We start from the raw sequence: 27,922 nt of genomic DNA, 5'->3' as shown, positions 1-27,922 counted from the left end.
CTCCTACTTTACTTTTCCCTCCTTTCTTTTTGAAGTTTCAAGGTATTATTTAAATGAAATGTGGATTTTTTGATTTGTGCATACAGTAGTTCCTTGCAGAGACACAGGTGGCTAGTACGAGTCTATTGCTTGCCTATATACTTGTTTTCAATTACCAATATTTTGAGCAAGGCCATTTTAAAAGCATTACGTGCACTGAGAATATGCGAATGTGCAAGGTCTATTTTATTTATGCATGGTATATATGTGTATAGAATTGATTTTTTGCCATGTGTGAAAGATTTAATGCACACTGAGCACTGGTTCAATTAGTTTTGATAAAAATTGGCATATTGATGGAGACGTTTTAATGCAAAAATGACTGCTTTTTTGGAGTTTTAAATAAGTGTGATGTGCATGGAGCTGGTTGTTCAGTTTGCCTGAGCAGTTATCTTATTAAGCTGTCACATTTGATGGAATATATTAAAGGACTTACTGCAAATGAAAACATTCTTTCATAATTACTATTACAGTTATAAATATTTTAGAAGACATTATATGTTTGTTTTCTCTGTGGACCCATATATTCTGAATCAAAAAGTGACTTTGTAAGTGCCTTTTTAAGTTGCAGAGGTTTTGAATCAGTAGAGGATTTTTTGGGGATTGAGATAGAAAATGGGATAACACATGCCTGAGCTTGAAACCTCATGATGCATTTGGTGATGAATTAAGGAAAGTCTCTTGCTTTTTGTGATGGCTTTACCTTTTGCATAATTTCTTCTGGGAAAGAAAGAATTTACGTAATACGTTTTTAGTAATATCAAACTTCTCCAATTGTAAATGATGAAATGAGTGTATCTGCAGAACTTTGAGTCTGTCTCTATATTTCAGCGTAGGTGCTAATCCATTTATGTTATGTTAAACATTTTTAATTTAGTTTGGGATTATATGAAGGCACTTCTTGTCCTGTAAAGTTTCTAGGGCTGTTTGAAGTTGCCAGTGCAAACTTTAGTTACCACCTGAGTTGCTTATCAGTTCCTGGTGTTCTTGTATGTAATTACACAAGATAACCTAGAAAAGCAGGGCTTCTGCCTGTATAGCTACATGTTTGCATTGCGTGCACTTCAATATTAATGTAACCTTCATTTGGTATTGAGATGTAAGATTATGATAGCTTGGTGGTTTCCAAGAACATATTTAGTTAGATTTAGCAGACTCAGCTATACTATTGTAGTCATAATAGACATTGCTAATTAGATTTTTCTTCTCATTGCTGAAACAATCAGGTACATAATTATTACCACAGAGAAGCAGGAAGTTTTTAAAATTACTTACACATGGAACAAACTGAAGCTCTCGTGAGATTCTGCCTATACTATAAGAAAAATACAATTTTGATGAAGCAGGCTTTGAATAAAAAAAGTGTAAATGCATGTTGTCAGTGTTAGCTGCCAAGCACCATGAAGTGCTCAAGGCTGGAGTCTTTTTTTGACTAAGCAGAGAATATAGACAGTATATGCTTCATGTTCTCTCTGCTTGCAAATGTAGTGTCTGTGCAATAGCGTGTATTTTTCTTGGGACTTCATACCTCTCACATTCTGTTGACTAGGGTTGGAGCATTTGGTTGATCTTCTGCAAAAAGCCTGTTTGTTTAGGCTATCTGAATATGGCTTTTCACAGAATTTTTCATTGAGTTCTTTTATTGTCCCTATTCCTTTTTTTTGTCCTTTTGTCTTAACATGGTAGCTTATGCTACTGTCCTCTTTAATGTGGTGGTGGCTGTCTCCAGGCCCTATATCTTGAAGAAACTCCCTGTTGGTAGCTGTTCTTAATGCCTTTTTACTTCATTTTTCCTCCAGTTTTATGTCCTGTTGACAGTTGTGGTAGTGGGTTTTTTACAGGATTAATTGGGAGTTATGCTATTACAAAATCACACAACAGTGACTACAGTTTTTTGGAAACAATGCCCTTTGGCTATCAACTTGCTTAACAAAAGCCTAAGTAAGGAAAAGACTGCAGATCCTGGTGTTGTCTCAATATTATACATCTCTTGATGTTTCAAGATGCACATTGACTTTGTTGTACCTAGTAATACAGTATCTCTCTAGATAATGGGAGACGGTTGTGATACTTGAAATATTCGTCGAGACTTCTTTCTTTTTGAGCTTGCTTTCTTTTTCTGAATAAAAATAACACCGTTTATAATAGTCATAGTTATCTTTGTTATCTCTTGGTTATCATCTGCAGCAGCCCAGCCTCTTCCATCCCACCTAGCTTTTTTTATGCCCTCTGGAGTTGTCCCAGCTCTTCCACTTCAATGCAAAAGAGTTAGAGGTTATGCATAAAATAGCTACATCTGTAACGTAGCTTGACTGCAGAAACATCTCTGGAGGCGCTCAGAATATACAGAGCGTTGGATTGGATTAGTCAGATGAATTATTCTGGTGGTTGTTTTTTTTTAGCATTGTACATACGTGCAAGCTTTGATTGCAGCCCGATATGTTTTTAACCTCCTTCATCTGAGATTACAATGGCATTAGATGTTTTTCTTTCGAGACTGCACAGTACTATACTGCTTCCAGTACAAGACTGCAGAGTACTCCCAGGATTCGTCCTGCACAATATTGTTTTAGGCTGTGGCTTCTGCAGTATAATGTGGTATGTCAGAATTCAGCAAACCTAAATAGGTTTGGGACTCAGTTTACTCCAAGCTTTCAGGTTTTTGTAGATGTGAAAGGTCAAGCAAACACCAGATGTGAAGTGCAGGACTGTCAGTGAATAAGCTAACCATACCTGCTTTGTGAATGAGTAGCAAAGTCATCACTGCTTCTGTATGATGGCAAGAGAAAATAGGATCATAGAATCCTTAGAGTTGAAAGGGACCTTTAAAGGCCAAAATTCCCCTGCGATGAACAGGGACATCCGCAGCTAAATCAGGTTGCTCAGAGCCTCGTCCAGCCTGGCCTTGAATGTCTCCAGGGATAGGGCTTCCATTGTCTCTCTGGGCAATGTGTTCCAGTGCCTCACTGTAAAAGACTTTTTCTTTATATCCAACCTAAATCTCCCCTCTTTAAGTTTGAAACCATTTCCCCTTGACCTGTCATCACAGACCCTGCTAAGGAGTCGGTCCTGTTCTTTCTTGTACCTCCTCTTTACATACTGAAAGGCTGCTCTCAGGAAATCAGTCAGAAAGACCTTATGAAGGTGGATATGTGCAGAAGAGAATGGTGTTCTTGAATTCTCTTCTGTATTTCTAAGCTCAGTGACAAACACAAAACTGTTTTACAAAGTTTTCTGAATCTGTATCTGATTTTGAATTGTACTTCTGTTGTCAAAGTGAGCATCTCAAACAAAATCATCTTGTGTTCTTGTAAATATCCTAACAGAATGAAGGAATTCCTTTCAGGCCTTGAACAAAGCCTTATAAAATTCATTTTTTTCTGTGTAGTGCATAGGTACTTTTTATGAGTCTCATATGATTGAGTTGCATTTACTGCAAATAAAACGTTAGAATGTTTTTTTTAAATTGGATATAATAAAAATGTAAAATGCTTGTAATAGAAGATATCAGCTTGCAGAGCAATCAGTTTCACCATCATGCTGCAAATGTTTAATATAACTTGTTAGAAATGTTAAGAGGCAGCTAAAAATATATTGTCAAATTTTCTTTATGGTCTTTCTCTTTAACTCATTCTTTTATAAGTCAATTTTGTATGCCAGAAATAAAACATATTGTTATTTATTTATTTACTATTGAAATGTTTGACAGAATAAGGTGGAAAATATGGAAAATATAGGTGAGTTGTCAAAGGAAAAAAGATAAATTTTGCTTTTGATGGAGAGGGAGCTTCCTAGCAAAGGTAAGGCATTTTTAGTGAAGCCCTTGGAAGGGTGGCTTTGTGTATGCAATATCAAATGGAAGAGCGAGAATGTAAATTTGAGATGCATCAAGAATAGGTTATGGTCATGTAACAGAGTGATGATCTCTTTTCTACTAAAGGAAACCATTTTCTTGCAGTATTACATGAGCTTTTAATTTATTCCAAAAGATAAACTCGATACCATCTTGCTACTTCAAAGTGTATCACGTATCTGTAAATACACCCTGGGAGAAGTGTATAAACTTCTCAGGGAGGGCTTTGTAAGTTTCTTCAGAAAGAAGATTATAGTTTGAATAATGAGCATAGTTAGATGTCAGGTACCTGTAGCGCTGATTCAGTGGGTTGCATGTATTTTGCAGATGAATGATAGGTTATTTCTGCAAGATACTTTATGTCACCAGGGGCAATGCAGGATGTGATTTGAAAGTAATCTCAAGGAAACAAATTTACTAAGAAAGTTGTTTCTTATTTCCCTTGTGTCTTTCCTATACTTCTTTTTCAGAAACAGTATAGCAAATGGCTAATATCTTAGGAACTGTGGTATAGATGCTAAAATTTCTTGTTGAATTTCACAAAGAAAATTTTGCTGCTATCTTTTGTTCTTGCCTTTTTTTCCTTATTAAAAATCTTTTTGCCCCATTTTTTAAAACAATATTCCGCTACAGCGTTAATCCAAACTTATCAGTTTCCTAGTATGAAAAATACCTGTGAAATGAGAATATCACTTCCTATTTTGTCTCTTCTCAAGCTTTTACAGTTTGTCATTTTCCATTTGATAACATCATTTCAGATTTACACAGATCTGTTGCTTTGTAATTTTTTTTTTTTTTTGCCCAGTGGGTTCTGAGCAGTTGTGATACTTTTATTCACCCATTAGCAAGGATGTTTTAGGTAGTTTGGGCAAACTACAGAGGGCAGCTACACTTGGAAGGTAGCTTTTGTGTCATGCAGTGTTGTTAGTAAATAAATCCCGTCTAAAATAAACCTCAGGTTTTGTGGGTTACTGAATGCAGTCCACAGCCAGCATATGACTGCTAGCAGACATCTCATGTATTTTTAATCATCATCTTAAACAATTTTGTCTTAGCTGTCCATTACATTTTATATCCTACACGGATATGCTTTGCTGACATTTAAAATTGTCTACCAATCTATTGTTGTTTATCTCAGTGACCTTTTATTTCCTTATATTCTGGTCTGAGAACTGAGGTGTAGTGTAGTTTGTATTAGTGACTCCTTGCCATTTCAAATTACTGTAGTGGTTAGCTGGCATATAATTATCCAAATGGAATCTGGCCAGAACATGAAAGTTAACACTTTTCTGTTTGTGAGAAATACCAGGTTTTAGGAATGAGGACCAGAGTTCCAGTTTTATATCTCATTAGGAAGATAGTACTTTCAGCAATGTATTCAAACACTGCATTAAAATATAAAATTTTAGGATATAAAATCAGTGCCTCATCCAAAAGGAAGTGTGCTACCTTCTGAAAGATGGAAGATTTCATTACTTTTTACTGTGTTATACCTTTTAAACTATATACCAATATTTCCACATCTCAAATGCAGTTCTAAAATCTTTATTTTTGCCTCCTTTCTACTTTTATTTTCTGCTTCCCCACAGATACCTGCTACTTGCAATGTATAAGCCTCCTTTCCTAGCAAGAATATAGTAAGTGAATAGTTGCTTTAAATTTCGGAACTCAAAAGGGTGAGCAGTGTGGCACATTTATTATTGTTCACCACATATATTTAACCAGGATTTGATGTTGTTTTTGACAAGCTGCTTGCATTTAGACTGAGTCAGCAGTTCTCCATGGTGACACATGGGCTGGAACAGGAGAAAAATCATCTGAAAAGGACAGAAAATAGAGGACTCAATGGCAAGACATTAGGAAGGGCAACCTAAACCAATTCAGCAGCCTTTTGATATCTAGGGGGGGGCTATAAGAAAGGAGAGGACAGCCTTTTATGCAGGGTCCATTGTGATAGGACCAGGGGAAATTGTTTCAAACTAAAACAGGGAAGATTTAGACTGGATTTAAGGAAGTTTTTTACAATAGGGGTGGTGAGGCACTGGAACAGGTTGCCCAGAGAGGTGGTGTATGCCTCATCCTTGGAGACATTCAAGGTCAGGCTGGATGGTGCTCTGAGCAACCTGAACGAGCTGTAGATGTCGCTGTTCATTGTGGGGCAGTTGGGCTAGATGGCCTTCAGGGGTCCCTTCCAAATCAAGCAATTTTATGATTCTCTGGAGGCAATGAAGGCCAGGTTGGGTGGTATCCTGGGAAGCCTGATGTAGTGATTAGGAGCCCTGCCCATGGCTGGGGGTTTGGAACTAGGTGATCTTTGTGGTTCCCTCCAACCCAAATCATTCTGTGATTCTATTGATGTATTTTATTACTGAGGAAATACTTGAGGATAGTAAGGACTGTTTACAATTGTGACATTGGATTAACTTAATTCATAAATATGAACAAATTAGGGGAGGTGGAAGTTCACATTAGTGTGCTGTTGACTCTCTCAATGCAGTTTTTTCTGTGACCATTTAAGAGAAAAGCACAATATCTGCAGGGGAATCCCTACTGCAGGCCTGGGGCCTCTCCTGCCCTCTTCCTCCTTGGGCCTGGTGTCCTGCTGCTGCTCCTGCCTCGCTCGAGGCCTGCTCCTCAGCCTGTGTCTGCTGTGCCCATGCTGAAATCTGTTTTCCCCAAGGCGCTGCTAGCATGGTGCTCGACTGAGCTGTGCCCTGCAGTGGGTCTGTTGGAGCTGACTGTGTCCAGCATGGAGCTGCCCTGGGCTCTGCCCACAGAGGCCCTGCAGTTCTGCAGTTCATATGCCTGGGTATGGACACACAGTATATTCAGAAAACAGAAAAAGAAATGTAAAAAAAAAAACCCACAAGCCTTCAGTCAGGAGATAACTTTTTCCATCACTGTGAGATTTTCCTTTCCCCCCTATTGTTTGCTCTTTTCTCGTCAGATCTGTCTGGTAATGTTCCTCAGAGTGTCAGATTGAACTGCTGAAAACATGGATCCTTTGTGGGTGAAAAACATCGGAGAGCTCTGCTAAATATGCGTGTAATTAAAACATGAACATGTTACTATGCAAAACCCTTATAACACTATCAAGATCATTCAAATGCTGTTTTAACAACGGAACACAATTTTACTTTTGTGTGGCTGTAAACTTAACAATTTGCTATTGAAATAGTAAGGAAATTTACAGGAAGGTTGCTTGCAGGTCCTTTGTTGACAATTGAGATTTCTACATGAAAGAGGCTTTTTCTTTTAATTACGAGATTTGTGAATAACACAGAAAATCCTTTCTCTTGTTTCTGGTGCTCTCCTCCGTGTGGTGCTGTTTGTCTGCAGCAGCAGCAAGCTGGAGCTTTCTGAATAGCTTTTCTGTACGTTAAAACATTTGACTCCAACTTCTGAGCTTAACTGATGTAGAAGAAAATATTCTACATCTATCTATATATCTAGATAAATCAGCGACCTGAAACTTTGCATACATCGATTGTCTGTCACATCTTTTATGTTTTGACTGATAAAATAGGTCATAAAAATGCTTCTATATTTGTGGAGTCCATTAGTAACAGGTTAAAATATACTAAGTTTATGATGTGTTTGTGACCCATCACACTGTTGCAGGCTTGGAGATGAATGCAGTACAGATGTTCCAGAAGCGAGGAATAATCACTGTGTTGTGGTATAACAAAATCTTTTAACCAGGGCTGCAGAGACTTGAGCTTTGAAGTCTACTACCATCCTGCACCTGGTCATTCTCTTTAGCATAACTGTAAGCTGCAGAACATCACTGTACGTATTTTGTTGATATAATTTAAAATGTTTCTGTATTTCCTATGCATTACAATGGCAAACATCTTAGTGAATGTGCAGTTGTCTTTTTGATAGTACTATAGCACTGTGAGTTAGGGAATATTTTAAGCTGATTGAATCAATGAATCAAATTTACTGCCCAATAGGACAGAATTTCTTTGTCAATAGCTGCAATGAATGACATAGAATTCCAAACTTGAGTTTTCTGTCCTAAGTAGGAAGAACTTGTATTGAGTGAATGCTGTGGACTGGCCAGCATGTTACTGATAGCAAGATGTTAGGGGAAAATAGAGAGGCTGAGAGTCTTGGATACAGCGATAAGAGAAAACTCCAACTCTTCTCATGTAAATAGAAGCAGTGCTACACAGGGGCATGACACAGACTAAATTTGCAGACCCATTGGTTTTGTGGAGCAGCTGATTAGAAAGGCAATGAGAGAAAGACAGTACTGACATTTTGTTGGGGAGTATGTCAGATCTGATTCACAGTGTTACGCTGAGGTGCCGCCTTGTAGTAGTGATCTTGGTATGCTTTTGTACCTCAACAACAGTTGATGAAATAGTGTACAGCATCTTAAAGATACTCAAAGAAAATATTAAAAAAATGAGGAAAGTTGTTGAAAAGCAATGAAACAGCAGCTGAAAGTTAAATATTGATAAATAACTGTTTGAGAGCATCCTATTGGAAGCACAGAAAAAAAATATTTCTGTTAGAGGAGCCTTTCACCTATTGAGAAGGACTCGAGAAGGGTTTGAGAGAAATGGGCATGTCTAAATAGTAAGGCAAAGGAGTGCATCAAAAGCAAGATGATGTCTTTCTAAAGCACCCTGGAAACATTTTAGTTAGGATCTTTCTCAGATCCCTTTTTTTTTTTTTTGGAGAAAATAATGTGATATGAATAAACAGTTAATATTACTGTCAAAAAGAGCACCACTGAAATTAAGGGTTCCAATGGTTGTCAACTGTAGTTGGTTGCTGCCTGTTTTAAACCTTCCTTGTGCTTGAGGATTGATAGATGGCAGATGGCAGTATCTGAGAGCTCCAGATCTGAGACACTGTGTACTGCTAAGCCTGTCTCTATTGGCCACTTGAATAGAATCTGTAATACAAAATTGGTGGACATATGAATATATCTGATATACTGGGACAAGGCTTTTTATTTTTCTTTTTAACTCAGTGCGTCACAGTCCATATGCTTCACATATTGGAGTTCTTTGAAGATGGGAAGAAACACTTGAATGAGAGAGACAGTAAAAGTTCTGGGTTCAGAGAAACATTGAATAAGACCAGAGAAGAGACGTTCAGTGGGGGCTACTAAATACAAAAAATCACCTTTGTTTCAAGGAATCTCATGCTATTTGTGACAGGGAGAGTATGCTGGGAAGTACTTTGTGTGCTTGTTCTGTTCTGTAGACATCCTGTTTTAGTTACTGCGTGTGGCCACTCTTACTAATATAAAGTCATAACAACTTTTCTCTGCAGAGTTTACAATTGATAAAATTGTATCTTGGTTATGATATAAGATTCTTTGTGTTTAGATAAATTCAGTGAATCTCAGAAAATTCAGGTGAGCAGGTGTCTGCTTAGGAAAAGTACTGGCTGTGTTGCCTAATGGTCTTGTTTAGCTGAAATAAAAGTAAATAAGCATTAAAAACATGCTGTCTTAAGTATTTTTGAAGACGTTTCCCAGCAAATACTGAGAGTCGGCCATGAGCTGGCTCTTCTGATGCAGAGGATCTGAAATAGAAAGTGTCTATATTTTGTGGTGTTGTATTAGTTATTAGCCTTTTAAAATGCTTTGAATTCTAACCTTTGGTGCAAGTCAAATTTTATTTTTGTTCTGTATTTTTATGCTCATGCATTGATTCTTGCTTTAAACATTTCAAAAAAGCAGTTCAAAATGGGGGGGGGGCACATAACATCGCATTGTAATTTTGAGAGAACCACTGAAAGCATACAGCCACTTCTAAACCATTTAGTTACAATATGGTCTCCATTATGAGGACAATGAGTAAAAAGTGAATTATTCTCTCCAGTTATCAAGCTTAAGTTGTGTGTTGTACTGGCTTTCCTTTATCTTTTAAACTAGCATACAAGAGTAAAAGAGTTAAATCTGTATGACATGGCAGACAGGGAGAGCAAGGCCTGAAGTATCTGAGTAATACTGATAGAGTGTGAGTAGCATGTGATAACTCACTGTATATTTGCTGTGTAGAACAACGTTCTTCATTGACGTCATTCATAAAGCTGTCACACCAACACCACAATAGAAAGATACTTCCCTCTGCAAATTTTACAATATCTTGCAAGCTTGTTTGACAGGGCACATGACAAGTCTATCAAAACTGGGAGTCTCCTGTGACAAAATGCAAGACAAGTGGCAATCCTGTAAATGGAGAAGATGGAATTCTTGTATGTCAGAAGCGACTCCAGTTTTATTTAAATGTATAGGACTCTTCTTATCATTGTTCCTTCTCATTTTTTCTGTCTGCGGGATCTGAACTATTAAGGTGAGAAACACTAAAGCACTGTCTAGCTGTACAATGCTTTTATAATCTTACCTGAACACTTTCTTCTCTTATCCTTCAGTCTTTTCCTTCATCTCATCCTTTATAAAGAATATATATTTAATTAGGAAGAAATGGAACTAGAAGAGAGCAAAATGAAGAAGTAAAGAATCCTTTTGTAACCATTTCTCAAAAAATATAGGCTTACAGTCAGTGAAACAGATGACTTAAACCTTATCTACAGTCTGCTGTATAGTGACAAAGTCTTGCAAGTTCTCCAGCTTGAATAGGTGTTCCAATGAAGCTAACTAAAAAGGAGCAGAGAAGCAAAAGGTAGCGATGGATGTGGAGTCCATAAATAAATCAAGCTCAAATTCTGTATTTTAATGCCTGAGGACATGACTGGTTTATTTTTATTAATTGAGGATATATTTAGAATGGTGCTGACTTTTTTCCATGGCATTTTCGTAGTGTTAAATGTTGAGATGGTAGCACATGCCAATTATAATACTTAAAAATGCATAGTCATTTGCCTGTATTACAAAACCCAGCACAAATATATTCAGGTAAGAGTCGCTGTAAGTTGTGTTGCTTTACAAGAAGTAAAGCTTGTAGGAAAGAAGAGGGTCAGAAAGTCCCTGCTTGCTGTGTCCTGTCTGCAGCATGTTGAGTTGTCCTGAACCTTCTGGAGATGGAGAGGTTTGTCCATCTGGGCAAGCAGGACAGAAGGCTTGAAGAAGAAAGAAGTTTTTTGCAAGTGAGAGGTAAGAAATGGAAAGGAGTGGCTGAGAAGATGGGAACTCTGCCACCAGGAAGCCAAGACCTCAGCAGCCAGAGAGACTTAGGGGAACAGTAAGGATCAGATCATCAGCTCTCTTTGGTGATGGGGTAGATTGTATCTACACTTGTAAGTAATGGGTCCCAAAAAATGCAGATATTTAAAGTGAGATGTCTGTGCTGTCAGTGCTTTAGAGGAGGAATGGGAGATTTTATTTCAGACTATCTTGAATCTGGTACTAAAGACTTAAATGCCTGGTAGTGGATGGAATACATCTTTCAGTTCAGTGTCACGGGGTCATTGCAGTTGGAAGGGATCTCTGGAGATCTTCTAGTCCACCTCTCCTGGTGAAAACAGCATCAGCTAGAGCAGGTTGCTCAGGGCCATGACTGGTCAGGTTTTGAGTCTATCCAAGAATGGAGACCTCACAGGCTTTTTGGGCAACCTATTACAGCATTTGGGAATGCTCACAATAATAAATCTCTTCCTTACTCGTGTTTAAATGGAATTTTTCTATACTGCGTTTGTGCATGTTACCTCTTGTCCTTTCTTTGGATCCTCTGAGAAGTGGCTGGCTCCATTCCATTGGGTATTCATATGCATGGATGAGATCCCCCAAGCCTTCTCTTTTTCAGGCTGAACAATCCCAGCTCTCTCAGTGTCTGCCTCATCCTCTCTGTATGACAGATGCTCAAATCTCTGAATTATCTTCATGACCCTGAGCAGGATTTGCTCCAGTATACCCCTGTTTCTCTTGTACTGGAGAGCCCAGCACTGGACCCAGAACTATGTCTCATCAGTCACCTTCTCATCTCTGTTGCAGCCCTTCATAATTCATAGTGAGGCAATCAAATTTGTTATGGTACAAGACTACTCCAGAATGCAAGCAAACGGTTGGACTGGATGATCTTGTAGGTCTTTTCCAACCTTGGTCATTCTATGATTCAGAGGCTTGGTAAGTGAGAATAAGCAGATTGACACAAAAGGATCTTCCTGATTCAAGCAACAATAATATTGAAAATGCCACCATAAAAGACCAACAGTGGACAGAGTTCAGACAAAATCATCAAGGGGAGCTGATAGAAAGTGTAAGAAAATAATTTTAATCCTAGTTATTTTCTTTTTAAAATTTTGTGCATATTGTGGTGACTGTGGCACATTTTTAGTACTAGTTATTTTAATTAATGTAATAATTATCTCTAACTCACATTTTAGAGTAACAACTTATTTGAACTTCTCATCTGCTTAGGAAAAGTTAATTTCCTTTCTTTAAATCCATTATAGCTTCATTTTTCTCTGATGAGGATTGAATGCAGGTAGGTCATCTTAGGCAAACAACTACAGACTAGCCCTCCAGCACAGACCTTAGGAGTAGTTGTCACTTTTCCCATATTAAAGCTGTGAGGCTTTTTATATTTAAACAGTTCTTATGTGTCTTTATTTCAATAGGAAAAACTTCTCCTCATGTTACCTGGTAAAAATAAATTACTAAACAGATTGTTTACCATTTGGCATGATAAAATTAAAATGTTAGAGATGGACAAGAAGATCTTGATTCTTCCTTTTTTTATTTATTTAAAGCAGGGTGTGACACTTGTCATCTAGATGCTAGAATACATAGTCCACTGGTTATGTTTCATTTTGATTGACTTGGACATCTAGTCTTGACAATTCATCTTTAAAAGAGAGAATTATACAGATTTATTGATAAACAGGTTTTGACTTGAAATGTTGCAGCTCTTAACTATCTTTGGTAAAAACTGCTGCAAAATGGGGCGTGGATATATAACTTTTAATGCTCAAAATTTCTCTCAGTAGGCAATTAAGAAATGAGTCTCTAAGTTGGAAGGTAACATACTTTTTTGGCAAATATGAGCTATCACCTGATTTCAATCATTTTAATTGTTTAGCCTAAAAAAGGGAGTGGAGGCATAAGAGCACTTCTGACTGGCTGTAGTTGCCTCTCTGTGCTGATGAGACCTCACCTGGAGTCCACACTTGCAGCCACATGTGGAGTCCTCAGTACAGGATAATCATGGAACGCTTATTCCAAGGATCAAACCTCTGTAAAGAGAGGTAGCCAGCTAGAAGATGTCAGTGTATTTTCTAACTAGGAACTAGACAGGGCCTAGACGACACCTTTCAGTAATAACACATGGATAGCATTCTTTGAAGAATCACAGAATCGTAGAATGGTTTGGGCTGGAAGGGACCTTTAAGATCATCTAGTTCCAACCAGCTGCTGTAGGCAGGGTCACCTCCCACAAGACCAGATTGCTCAGAGTTGCCTGTTCTCAAATCATGTTTCGTTTTTCTTTTCTCTAGAAGAAAGGTAGTAAGATTATTTTTCCAACCCTGTCATCCATTTTTAAATAAGCTGTACGTAAAATCCATATGCCCATCAGTTGTAAGGGAAAGAATTATTTTTCAGTGTATGTTTATATGAAACAGTCTTTCTTATTTCTGTAGAATTTAATGCATGGCCGAGTGGAAGTCACAGAAGCAGGATGGTTTTGGCTTTGGATTTCGTCAAGTATGACTAACAGTTGGAAAATTCATGATTATTTGACTGTTTTAAACCTCTGAAGTTATGAGTCACTGTTGGGGAGTTTCCTGCTGCATATTTATGAAGTTCTCTGAGTGAGCTGACTCAGTGTGTTGTTTTTTTTTTTTTTTTTTTAAAATAAGCATTTGTAATCCTTTTAAATGTGTGCTAACCACATAGATTAGAAATCAAGTGAGCATCCCTAACAGAATTGAAATACTGATTTAAACATCAGGCACCAGTTGCTTAAGTATATACGCATTATAATCACATATTTGTAGTCTACATAATGTGTGTGTAGAGAAATGTTTATTATGTATGTATTTATTCAGGAAAACTTTCAAATTTAAGAATTTCTTCAGCTCAGTTGACCATTCAGGGGATCCCTGGAGAGAGAAGTGCTCAGATGACAAAGTTTTCTGCTGAAATTTTATATATTTGTGAGTAAATGTTGGAAGGTGGGGAAATGTGTTTCTTTGAGTCTCTCAAAGAAAATGAGGGAAAGAATGAGAGACTGACCTTTTCACACAGAAAGGAGATTTTCTGTTCTTTCTGGAGTGGGGTCTTCTCCTGATTTATTGGTGTATAATGGCTTTAGATGGTTTTACAGCATAGGTTCTAGAATCACATTTGTCATGGTTCCTTCAGGAAAATAGCTCTCAATCGGCTGATTAATTCTCTTGATACCGGTGAGCTACTGAACCTCCAAATGACTTTTGAGACAGTATTTTGTTGAAGGGGGGAAAAATGAACATCCGCCACTTATATTGAAGCCTTCTTTTTTTTCTTTAAAATGTTATTTTCATAGGATATTCTTTTTTTTTAATTGTTATTTTGAACTATGTGAAGAATATGAAGAATACACACGTCAGTAGTGGCACAGTGATGGTTCAAGCATCAACTGAATTACAAGATCATTCTCAGAAATCAATAGTAAACGCATACTGCAGACCAGTATCAGACACAGCATTCAAATTGCCAGTGACTTCTGTATCTCTGAGGGAGTATTTGTGGTGCCTTTCATCTGCTTTAAGACCTTTGCCTTTGTAGAATCTGTGTGCTTTTGTTGTTGTAACACAATTTAAAGTTTATGCTCAGCCTACAGGAGTGCAGGTGAGAGATGGAGCAGGAAATGATGGAGGAACTTGTCGGCCCTGACCAATTTTACCTGGCTGAATTACTGCAAAATGGGATCAATGAAGAAAGGAAATGAATTTTAGTGTCATCTCTACTTCTGATTCATATCTGCAATTATCTTCTAGTGTTTACCGATGAGCTAAATCCCAATTCCCCATATTGAGAAAAAATATGTGAGGAAAAGACACGCACTGCATTTGTTAAGAGGACTGTATGTTTTAATAATGCGAGTGAATGCTTGGTTGCTTGGCATATTAGCTTTAGGGTAACGTGCCCAGTGAAAGAAACAGATGTATTAGAATGGAAAGTGTTGCTGTTCTACAAGTCTGGGACCTGAGTTCCAGCTAAACTGTGGCACATTTGATTTCTGAAGCCTTAATGCCTGGAAACAAATCTTATTATCTTTTCATTTTGTTAGTTCATAGCACCATACTACAGTAGGAATTTGCTGTACTCATTCCAGATAAAACTCATTAAATCAGTGGTAAATTTAGCTCAATAAGTTTACTGATTTTGAAAATGATTTTGCTACTAGAGCCCATATTTCCAACGCAAATAGCAGCTGAAAAATCTGAAGTACCAGTCTTCCATATTTTTATGATAATGAGCTATGCTGAATAAACAGATCTGTTGATTAAGTTGTTCAAGCATTCCAGTTTTAAAACCTCTTTTTTTACTTGCTCCTGCTTTTGAACAGTCACTTAATTGGGCTCATCCTTCCTAATCACAGGAATTCCTGAAGAAGTTCAGGATTGTTTAACGCAAACATAGAGAAGAATTGTAAAGATGTTCCAGTGTCTCACTACGCTCAGTAAAGAATTTTTTCCTAATATCTAGTCTAAATCTACCCTCTTCCTGTTTATAACCATTTCTCCTTGTTGTGTCACTACACGCCCTTCTAAAAAGTCCCCCCCAGCTTTCCTGTAGGCCCCCTTCAGGTGCTGGAAGGCCGCTATAAAGTCTCCTCAGAGCCTTCTCTTCTCCAGGCTGAAGAGCCCCAGCTTTCTCATCCTGTCCTCATAGGGAAGGTGCTCCCGCCCTCTGATCATCTTCATGGCCCTCCTCTGGACCTGCTCCAACAGCTCCATGTCCTTCTTGTGTTAGGGGTCCCAGAACTGGATGCAGTACTCCAGGTGGGGTCTCACGAGAGCAGAGTATTGGGGCAGAATCACCTCCCTTGACCTGCTGGTCACACTTCTCTTGATGCAGCCCAGGATACAGTTGACCACCTGGGCTGCAAGCACACATTGCCAGCTCATGTTGAATCTTTCATCAACTGACACCCCTAAATCCTTCTCCCCAGGAGAAGGGGATCATAGAATCGTAGAATCATAGAATCATAGAATGGCTTGGGTTGAAAAGGACCTCAAAGATCATCGAGTCTCAACCCCCCTGCCAAGTGCAGGGTCGCCAACCACTAGACCAGGCTGCCCAGAGCCACGTCCAGTCTGGCCTTGAATGCCTCCAGGGACGGGGCATCCACAACCTCCCTGGGCAACCTGTTCCAGTGCGTCACCACCCTCTGTGTGAAAAACTTCCTCCTAATATCTAACCTAAATCTCCCCTGTCTCAGCTTAAAACCATTCCCCCTTGTCCTATCACTATCCACCCTCACAAACAATCAATCCCCCTCCTGTTTATACGCTCCCTTCAAGTATTGGAAGACCACAATGAGGTCTCCCCGGAGCCTTCTCTTCTCCAAACTGAACAAGCCCAGTTCCCTCAACCTTTCCTCATAGGAGAGGTGCTCCAGCCCTCTGATCATCTTGGTCGCCCTCCTCTGCACTCGTTCCAAGAGCTCCACGTCCTTCTTATGCTGGGGGCCCCAGGCCTAATTGCCCCAAATACACGCTGAAAGTTAATACTTGATTTCTTTGTCTGCATTAGCAAAATGTGGATGGCAATTAAAAATGCAGTGTGCTCTCTCTCAGTAAAGTGAGAGAGAACCTGTTGTGGGTGAGTAGCAACTTTGCTCAAATGTGTCATTCTTAACTAGGGAGCCAGCTGTGCAGCCCTTGTTTTGTTCTTTTGCTGATGTTCATTCTGGGGCTCTGCCTGTTTTTGCACTATCTTGTTATTTATATTTTTATGATACATGGGGTATTTCTGTTGGATACATGTTCTTTGCTGTCTTTGTTGTGCCCTAGAGTTGATTATATCCACCTCTCTCAGGTGGGTTCTTTCAGTGGAGTAATCTGATGGCTTCTTGTACCACTTACTTTTGGGGACCTTGCTGCAGGATGTAATGACCAGGCTTAGTGAGGAAATGCATTTGGTGGTGTACTGTAGCTTTTTTTCAGAAACTGTCATGTTGCATAGAGACGCTCCTGTGAGAATCAGGCTGAGTTGTTGGTCTTCACATAGAAAACACCTTTCAAAGCGTGTACGTGTGGGGAAGTTGTTCATCAGCATACATCCCTGCACGTACTCTCCTTTGTACCTTCCTACTTCAAAATCAGGGCAGGATTTGGTGTCAGAGAGGTTACTGCAGAACGTATGTGCTGACTCGCCTCTCCATTCCTTTAAGAACAGGAGGCAGGGGTACTTGGTTTCCTAGCATATGCTTTTCTAAGAGCTTCTGCAGTTTAGCATCAGTAGACACAAAACTCTTGGTGGGAATGTTCCACGTGAAAGTTACTCCAATTTAAATTATTTCTAGTTTCTTATCTGAATAAGGAGATGCTGTGATAGCTTTGGCCAGTCCTGCTTGCATATAAGTTGACAGAGGTAAAACCTTTGAGGCAGTTATAAACATGCATCAGTCACTTGAGTGTTTGACTGCAATATTACTGCCCTGGAGGCTTGGATGCAATTTGCCTATAATGAAAAAGAACAGAATTATCTGATTAATATTACAAGAAAAAGTATATATTTCCTGAATGTTCCCAGAGGGGAACTAAACTCTAGAAATAATGCTATAAACTCCTGTTTTTTCTTTTGAAGTAAAAACTGGTGCTATAGCTAAAAAATACACACAAAATAACTTGTGAATGTGTAGCAGGAGCAACCGATTAGAAAGTGCGCAGTTAAATGTCAGATGAATGCTCATCAATAAAAGATGATTAAATATTGTATTTGATATGTCATTCTACATATCTGTTTGTTAGAATGACCTTTGATTCACCCTGCTAGTTAATGCAGAATGACTGTAGTGTGCCTGCCTAGAAACTTAACATTATTCTGCTCACATCTCCATTCTCATTATAAACATGGCTATTTTTAGCTAGCACAGATTCAGAATATGCCTTGTAAGCTTAATGGGGGATTTATTGAGCTCCTGTGTGTATTCGCTAGAGATTCCTTGCTGAAGCTTACTGGTTTAGGATTGGGGAGGGGAAAAATGTACTATTTTAATTCCCGGCATATGCCAGCAGGAGCTATATTTAGCTTCAGCTACTTGCCATTGTGCTATTTCTACAAAGGGATGCAGCAGTTTCATTGTTCAGGGCTTAACTAGACATAAATGTAGATGGATGAGCTCGATGAACATCACTGTACTGCAGAAATTGCTGCTGAAAGTCAATGTGTATGCAATAGGTGTACTTGAGTAAAACTATGCTAGAGCATGAACGTAGGTTAGTTGTATAAATTTGCCTGATTAACACATACAAAAGAAAATTATTTTGCTTCAGACTTATGTGGTAGTGTAACAGTAATAGCAATTTGGGCTTGGTTTGCAGTTATACATACAAAGATCTGATTTACTACAGCGGCATAATTTATTTCATTGCTTATCAGTTATTAAGGATTTTCTCATAGCTTTTGTAATTGCCCTGCATATGTGTAATGGAATGCATGGAAAAAAAATACTATGGAGAATGCTTCCTGCTGTTCCGGCCTACAGGATGATTACATATGCAGTACAGAATGATTAAATATGCACATCCTTTTTATAATGTATTGAAGATCTGGCTATCATTTATACTCTTCGGTGCCTTAAGGAACAGCATCCATTGGAGAGCCACCTTTTCCTTTTTGGGGAACATTAGGAATTCTAACTTAATCGTTTAAGTATTCCAGTAGATTCAGCTTTGCTTCATGGTTTACATTCAGAAAAATCGATAAGTAGTTCCTGTCCTTTCATGACTCTCTAATTTCTTCATAAAGATAAAAAATTTGTTTTTAGCTAAAAAAAGAAAGGAGATTTTCTATCATCTAGAAAATACAGAAAAGCGTCCAGAAAGAAAGGCAGAATCTGTATTTTCTGTATCAAAAAATCAGCCATGTTAGCTGAAAGTTTTAGTCAAATATTCTCCAGTGAGAGAGCAAGGAGCGGATAGAATTATTTCTTCAAAGCTGCATGACTTCACTGTGCAATCATTGCATTGGTTATTTCAATTTGGCATTTCAATTTGTGATAGTGTAGCTTTTATAAAACATGATATAGTATATTCCACAGGTAGAAAAATTTTACATATGTTTGCTAATATATTCCACTAATGATCTTCAGTTTGTGTCCTTGACCTTTCAGGTAGCCTCAGAATTGCACGTGATGCTGGCCTTGTTTCCTAAAGACATCAAGAAGGACTAAATTATTTTTGGTTTTGGAATAGTACTCAGCTTGAAATAAACTTTATGAGGAAAAGACTTAGTGCTCTCCACACACTCCACTTCTCCCAAATTTCCTTTCAATACAGGTATTTCAAGTAGAGGGAGATAAGAGTGGTTGAGGGAATAGTATAGTTTCCTTCATGGAAAAAGCATGCAAAATCACCTGTTATTTCTTCCAGCACCACTGTTAAGCCTGACTTCTATATGTTCTTTACCATTTGTCAGCTTACCATGTGAAACAATGGACTATGTACTCATTCTAACAGACAGATATGTAGAATGACAGTTCAAATGCAATATTCAGCCATCTTTTATTGAAGACAAGTGTTTGTCCTTTGTTAGACTATTGCAATTTAAAACTCAAAGTGCTAATTTGAATTCATTTCACTAGCCAAATCAATACATAGACACAAGTATATACTTCCGAGATGTGATCTTACTTGAAGGTTCCAGGACTGAATTTTTTCATCAGACCAGATCTAACCCTGGACATGAGTCTTTGTACTGAGTAACTTGTCAAGGTGTAGGAGTTTGGTGTGTTTGTGTCCCATCTTCCTTGCTTTCAGCAGAGTAGACATCTAGGTACCGTTTCCCTCTCAGTACTCACATTCTCAGTGTCTCCTGATGAAGATTCAGCTGTGTTCAGTGTACTGCTTTTCTGTGTGAATTGAGTTGCTGGAGCAGCATGTTCCATATGCTTGGATGAGGTGTGCCAGCATGGCAGCTCTGAGCAGAGCTCAGAAGCCACAAGGGAGCTATGGAAGGGCAGAGCTGGGAGCTTCCACCAGCTCTGCATCACTGCATGCCTGGAGTTGAGGAAGTGGGATGCCTCTAATCATGCTTTTGGCTGGCCAGCTCTTTGCTGTTACCAGCTTATTTATTGCCAGGTTTGTGTGCTTCTACTGAAAAGAACATCATTAATTTGAGAAACTTGCTTTCTCTTTGCTACTGCCAGATAATTGTACACAAAAAATTCTTAAGCAGCTGAAATTTTTGTTTCCAGGAATTAATAGTATGTCTAAGAAAAAATAAGCAACAACCAGCAAACAGAAAACAAAAGGCATCCAAAAAGCTGAGAAAAGGGGCTACAATCAGGAAGAATGGCTAAGCACTCATGTGTGCGTACTCTCCTTCTGGAGCAGGTCCTGCTAATGCATGTGCTAATTTGGATGAGAAGCAGGAGACCAGGGGCATGATGGGATTTGGGATGAAAACATGTTTACTGTTGGGCATGTAATTTGATTTAAAAAAGAAGAAGGTATATTTGAATATTACATACCTAGAATATGTTACTTTTCAAATGTCAAGCCCCAATCCCGTGAGAAATTATGCTCATTAGTAAGGGTTGTTTTCTACAATCAGTTCAGAAACTAAAATGGAAAGAACATTACATTCTGAATTTAAATATTTTTAGTCTCCTCATGCTGCCTTTTAAAAATCTTAATGGGGAGCCTACAGTTACATTCTGATATTTCTTCATGATTATTGCAGTCAGTATCTGCAGAGTCTCAGGAGCAAACTGCCTGTAGCTAAGTACTGGCATTTCATCTACTATTAAATGTTAACGTCTATATCTTGTCATTTTTGCTATTCTAAGAGAATTTAGAAAATGCAGTCTATGTGAGCCTTTGTTTGAAAGTATTACTTTTTAATGTAATTATGTAAGACACTGAAACAGGACTTGAAGGTACACTATATGAGTTCGTGGATGACACTAAATTAGGAGGAGCTGTTGACTCCTCCTAGGGGAGAGAGGCCACGAAGAAAGATGCTGACAAACTGGAGTGCTGGGCAATCACCAACTGCATGAAGTTTTACAAGAACAAATACATGAACGTGTACCTGGGATGGAACAAGCCTGGCTGTATGTACAGACTAGGGGATGAGAGGCTGAAGAGCAGCCCTGTGGAAAGGGATGTGGGGATTCTGGTTGATGGCAAGCTGAACCTGACTCAGCAGCGTGCGCTGGCACAGGTTGTGATCTGTGTAGGTTCTGCAAGGCCCCTGGAGTAAGCATACGAGGATATTTAAGTCTGGGATTGTAGCATTTGGCTTATTCTTCTCTGGAGGTGCTGTGGGAGAGAACAGTAAATTGTTTTAAATTGGAGCTTTGCAAGCTTGTGAAAGTGTAGGGTTTTTGTTCTATTGTGGAGATAGAAAGTCAATCATAGATATTGGAGTCCTTCCCAAGGTGTGTGCATGTGCGTAGAGGGTTTTAAAGGAGATTTGAATTTTTTTTTCCACATCTTGTTCATATTATATGAATTCTAAGCAATTAAACTTTCTCTGATTGCCCTAAGACACTGGAAAACATTTCCCTCAATCATGCCCCTCCTCTGCACATATGTATACAATCCCAGTATATGGTCTGCCTGGAGTTGTGTCCTTGTGTCTATGTATGTTCATAGGAACACTGCTCCATTATTGCAGCCAGAGGGTGCAAGGTTCAGTGCTCTGAAGTTCTTGCATTCAAAATCTGTTTGCCACCAATTAGGTTTTATATTTGGAGTGGGTAGAGATTCTCTTCTGCTGTCAAAATTCATAGAAGAGCATTAAGTCTTTCACTGTTCTCTCATATGGGGTGAGAGACATACTTGGGGCCATCAGCAAGTTTATCAGCAAATTCTTCTCTCCAGGAGAGACCAAGATTATGATGATGCCTTTGTACTCTCCTGCTTATCAATGGTAGTATTTTGTAGCTTTTTTTTGAGCTTTTTCATTTAGTGCCTGATGTTAGGAAGCATTTTGCATGGGCAGTGACAACGCTGCGTGACCTTTCAAACATTTACGGTATGTTTACTTGTAATTCTATGGGACTGGGCTTAATTGAGCAGTCTTGTGCCATGATCGTATGCAGGATGAAGCATGGAACAACACCTCAATAGGTTTACAATGCAAGAAGCTTTGGGTATTACAGCACTAATATGGAGCTTACGTTCTTGGAGATTTCACAGAAAATCTAATGAAAGTTGAAGGGCATTCTCACATTGCAACAGAACCCTGTACAACAGATACCTGTACTTGTGGAGTCTAGCTCTGATTTTTATTAAGTAGTCCAGATGGTTAATTAGAATGAAGTGTGTTTTGAATGTGTTTGTGCTTTTTTATTTTTGTATTTAATATTAATTAGCTCTCCTGACATAAATTAAACTTGAGTTAATTAGCTACAAATTAGGAGCTGACATAAACAGAGTAGATGGCTTTGTCCGAAATAGCCGGTGGATAGTTTTGTTTGTATTCTAATGTGACTCTTATGAATCTTAATGAAAGTAAATTAAGAAATGGAGTTACTTCACGTTGCTTAAAAGCAATCTGGAAATGTGCAAAATGTTTAACTGTGCACGTGCCACTAAAACCATGACAACTATTGGTTTAGTACTTGATATTCTTTAAATCACTGGATTATGGTTATTTTAAGAAATGGATTGTCAGTGTTTCTATCAACAACGTTTAGAAACAAAATGGTATAAATATTTTCTAAGTCATTAAATTAGTAAATTGTTGCTTAGAGCTTAGGAAAAAGAATATATTTTTTTTTGAGAATAAGGTGTTGCCTTGGAGATTGTGGGTTTTCTTTTTTTTTTTTTTGTATGTTTTTTTTTTTTTGAGGGGAAGTGTTCTAATTCTATATAGAATAAGCTAAAAGCTAATGAGCGAGGAGGAAGGCAGTATTTGTAAATATTTTTTAGAAACTGCTGTAATTGTAGACATAGACTTCAGCTTAATCTGGTAAATAATGTCCATGGTAGGGTAATGTCTGTATCCTTGCTGTGAGATTGGTAATTGCAGGTGCCTAGGGACTAGAATAAGTGCTGGGAAAGAGCCCAATGACACTTCCTAATTTTTCACCTTGCTTCAAGCAAATTATACTTCAGGAGTGTAATAAAAGAAGAGGCGGCGTACGGTCAGTCTGTGTGAACCAAAGGTTTGTTCTGAGCTTGAGCATTGAAAATGATATGGACACTTATGCTGGGAAGCTTCACACAGGCTGTTTATTAAGTAAAGAGACACAAAACCCAAAAGTTCCAACAAAGAAGTAAAGGCTCAGTACTAATGAGTAATGAGTCCATAAGACTAATGACAATGTAGTCTGCTAGTTAAAGGAGATGAGTGTATGCTTACAGTATAGAGACCAGATACTTCTACTTTTCTGTTGTTTTTCTTTGTCAGTCCACAGTCAAAATTTATGTTTCTCATTTAATTACAAAGGTAATGTAGTGATGAATATTTTTAAAAGAGTGGAAGAGCATATCATTTAATAATCTATAAACTCTACTAAGCAAAAATAAGCTCTTCATTTTTTCTACATTAAATGTTGTATGAGGAGGAATTATGTCCACCTGACTTTGTTCTCTGCTTGTAAATTTTTTGAAAGGATTAAGGAAAAAATGCAACTTAGGGATGCAGTCATTTGATTCCCTTTTTTTCTGCAGATTATAGAATAGGTATGTTAGGAAGGCAAATTCAAATTCTTGATGGCATAGAGACTTTGTTGCTATCACTTCTGTGATCTATTTTAATTGTACTTTTGAAATGCGCAGTAATGACACATAACTAATTACTAACAAGTAATTTACTTCTATTTCTCTAGACGCTGGAAGCCATTCTGAATTTTAAATACTCCGGTGGACCAGGACATGTTGAAGGATATTACCGGAACCTTTCACTGGGTCTTCATGTAGAAGTAGAGCCTTCTGTTTTCTTTACACGTGTCAGCACCCTTCCAGCAACCAGGTAAACCTTACGCTATGTGTGTCTCATTGTCTCTGTTACATTGGCTATAAACTAAAAAGCATGCTCAGAACTTTCAATAATCACCAGCAATGTGTTGGCAAAGAGTTTTGTGAACCAGTTTTCAAAATCCTCCGAATTAACGGAGGAATTTAACCTTATTTAACTGCAGGCTATGATGTGCACGTGTGCACTGGAAAATTTCTGAGTTTCAAACATTATTTCAGAAGGGTTTATTCTACCAATGACAGAGTTTGTCCTGTTTATTACAATACTTCTTTTGATTTCCCTCCACTGTTGTGGTATATTCTGTATTGTTTTGTGTTTGTCTGAGTCTTACCAAAAATGTATGTGTAAATGATTGTCTCTGAATATAGGGAATAAATTGTAAACATTTTCTCCTCCAGTGCTTTCTCTCTTGTTAGCGACAGAGTAGTTTCACATGTGCTAGTGAGTTTTAAAAATCCTAGCAACACCTGATGGTTGTCAAATGTCATAACTGTTAAAATTTCATTCATCAACAACTGAGTGCAATCAGTTATAACAGGTAATTGTTTTGCTATAAATTGTCTTTATTTGCTGCTAAATGCACAGTTCATATTCTGTGTATTTTTATTAACTGGTGCTTTGTATACTGCTTAAGTAAAGCAGTTTTTACAAAAATATATTCTGTAATTTCATGATTTTACTGATCCTTAATTAATTACATGTCTACGTGTGAATTCACCTATACCAGTCATTAAATGCTCTAACATGTTTAAATCTTTGGGATGTATTAAAACTCTGAAAGTTCCAAAGGTGGCCTTTGAATAGCTCTCACCAAAAAGATGAATAACCATGCTTGTCTTTGCTGGGAAGAGAGGCTGAGGGCGGGCTTGCTTTCAGTGCATAAGTACTTCTGAGGTACAAATACAAAGAAGTGAGAAATGTTTTTTTTTACAGTTGTTACAAAGTGTATAGGAATGGCATGAGGCACTGGACAATGGTCATGGCACCCAATGGCAATGGTCAGGGCCTCAAGCTGCCAGAGTTTGGGCAGTGTTTGGACAGTGCTCTCAGAGATAGGTCTTGGATTTAGAGTGGTCCTGTATGTAGCCACAAGTTGGACTGGATGATCCCTGTTCTTCCCTTCCAACCTAGGATATTCTGTGGTTCTATGTTTGTTTTAGAAATCCTCTTCTAACACACCAAAGTAGCAGGGTTATTGAAAAGTGTTCCGGCATGCATTGTGGGAGCAAGCTTTTTTTTTTTTAGTTTGAAATTATTTTAGTGCGTTTATGTAATACTGCTTTGAGAGTTGAGAGTGAACTTAATTGATCAAGACATTCGTATTGGTTCCAAGATATTTTTCAATGAGAAGATTCAGAAAGAAAACGCAGGAGTAGGCCTACTAGTTTATGTGATGTTGGCACCATACTTCATTTTTCAAAGGGAAGAAATGAGTCACCACTGTCGTACTATTGCGGAAATGTCCAGGGGTGGATGAATCCCACCATAGCTTGCAAAATACAAAAGTACGAAACCTCAAGAATTCTTGAGCAATGGAATTGAGTTTGCTGCAGCTCATATTGCATGCATTTTCTTCATTCTTTGCCTGTTCCTCACATAGATCAGTGTTTAAGTCAGTGGAAACCGACTTGCTGATTGGAGGTGAAGTTAAAGATGTTACTGATTTTAAATTTGGGATCCTAAATGATACACTCTTTTGGGGACAGATGCCTAAATTTCTTTCAGAAATGTTGCATTACAGGACTTGTCAAATGAGTATTTGAATCTGTTATCTTACATAGGTATGCATTGCTCAGTTGTGAAGCATATTAAGTGTTTATTACCTCGTATTCTTTGTTCCATAGTGAGTAGTGATGCTTTTCCTTTACTTTTGTGCTTCCCAATGGTGATCTTCCATCAGAAGTCATATATAATTTGATGTTTTAAAATGAGTGAAAATACATCATTTTCCAAACTGCTGAGGATAAATATTTGTCATTAAATGAATGTTTGTTTTTTGATTGTTGATCATCTCTGCCAATATCTGAGGTTCACTGAAAATGATATTTTGTATTTTTGCTTGCTTTTTTAAAAGCTTGAGTCAGATTTCCCATTGAGTTGCAGCTGAGATTTCACTACTTAAATTCTATTCTCGGCACTGAACTTCTTTTTGTTTAGTCATTATATGAGACTATGTTTTGTAGCTTACCTACTCAGCTGTCATTCCAGAATGAAAGTTAACATTGTTTTCATTTTCTGGATTTTTTTTTTTTTTAACATTTTACCGCAATAAATATAAGAAACAGTAGCTTAATAGCTGCTGGGCTAAAAATCAAAGTGAAATATAAAACTCTAAACATTGATTCTTCCCTTAGGTCTTTACAGGAAAATAAAACAAAAACAAAATCCAGGAAAATGTTAATGAAATCACTTTTTTCCCCCCCAGTGTAACATAAAAGATTATGGTTTATGTAAAAGTCTTCCATATGCAGGTGGTATTTCTTCTATTTGAGCAGACATGCATGGGAGATAGCTCTGAAATATCTTATGTTTTTTTTTTTTTTTTTTGTGAGAGCGGGGGTTGATTTTGCTTTGTTTTTGTTTTCTAAGTATCTGGCCATAATTATGCCTTCCACTCATGCACAGGCTGGTGCTTTATAGACAGAAGTTTCATTAGCTGCATCTTTACTCTGTGTTAAGATGCATTCCATCCTGGCCAGAGATTCTTTTAACCTTTTATCTGTGCTGGTCAGTAGGGGCACCTTAGCTTGATGCAGCCCTCGCTGTGCTACAGTGTGTGATCTATTGCCTAATTGTGATTCAGATACCAGCCCTCCTGTCAGAAGAGGTGATGTTCTGTCAGTTAGCAGCCGTATTCTGCACCAAGGAGCTTGACTGGGTATCTCATCTATGCTCATTGAGCTGCCAAAAGGACTGATGGAAAAGCCTCATGCTTGGAAATGGTTTGCCTCTGGTCATGTCACTGTAATCCTTGATTTGCTTATTTGTCTTAGAAAGGAAATTATTATCCTGTGATTAATAATTAAAATTGTAATAAGATAGGCTCTGCATGCAGCGGAGGGTACTTTTTTTCCTTGCATCCTTTGCCCGTATCCCATCTATGCAAAAGTAAATGAGAACCATCTCCAAAAGCTGGAAAATGTGGATTTGTACATGAAGTCCACACATAGTGAAACAAGGATGCTGCATTCCCCTTTTGCATAAGACTTGGTCTTACCCTTACATTGTCCAATTTCAAGAAGATGAGCAAAGTAAATTTCTTAATTTTCTCGAGGCAGCCAAGTTTTCTTCCAATCTTAAAACCACCTTACAGCTTCAGCTGCACATCTTTTTTGGCAAGAGCAGAGGCTGAGACTCTGTTCTTGTAATTGAGTAAGATAAAAAAAAAAAGGCAACACAGCAGGTCTGACACTGTAAAGTTCAAAAAGTGCCATCTAACTGTAGATTCATTTTCCTTTGTAGCAGTAATGTATGTCATTTAATGAAGTGATTTAGTTCTTTTAAAAGGGCATCAGTCCACAGTAATGCCTGCAGTGTGTTCCTCGTCTAAGGCCTCTCAGTGCTTTGGGTCATGTCAGTATCCAGTTTTTCCAACTCGGGCTTCACCTAAGACAGGAAAAGAGTGATCTTGTCTGTGTGGAGAGTGCTCAGGAGATCCTCTGTTGGATGGGCTGAAGGTTGGGTCTTAACGAAACCAGACACGATATTCAGAATTTCAATTCTTGTGTCCCTGATTGCCCACATTTTCAGTACAATAAATTGCAACATACACCCTGCAGGAGCCAGGTTTGGGTTAGAAATCCTGCTCATCACTTAAAAACTATGGAAGAGTAAATAACGTGTTTCTTTGGCCATGTTCTAGCAAACGTTTTGGTTACACAGTAGAGAAGTTCTTTAGCATTTTCTGAAACACTTCTCGCATTTCTGTAACTGAATTTTTAACGTAAGTGTTCATACTTACT

The 27,922-nt window shown here is 38.1% G+C and overlaps 1 protein-coding gene across 3 annotated transcripts in view; it reads left to right on the top strand.

The window, feature by feature from the left end:
• The window catches only part of TRAPPC9 (trafficking protein particle complex 9), a 472,762-nt gene that overhangs the window by 130,794 nt on the left and 314,046 nt on the right, over positions 1–27,922 (top strand). For all 3 annotated transcript variants that reach the window (XM_021387135.1, XM_021387133.1, XM_021387134.1), the window contains one exon: positions 23,812–23,954. In XM_021387135.1, coding sequence (XP_021242810.1) covers positions 23,812–23,954 — 143 coding nt within the window. The remainder of the gene's footprint in view (positions 1–23,811; positions 23,955–27,922) is intronic.

This window comes from Numida meleagris, chromosome 2, assembly GCF_002078875.1.
Source record: "Numida meleagris isolate 19003 breed g44 Domestic line chromosome 2, NumMel1.0, whole genome shotgun sequence".
NCBI classification, from domain to species: Eukaryota; Metazoa; Chordata; class Aves; order Galliformes; family Numididae; genus Numida; species Numida meleagris.
This window is presented reverse-complemented; position numbering and strand designations above follow the sequence as displayed.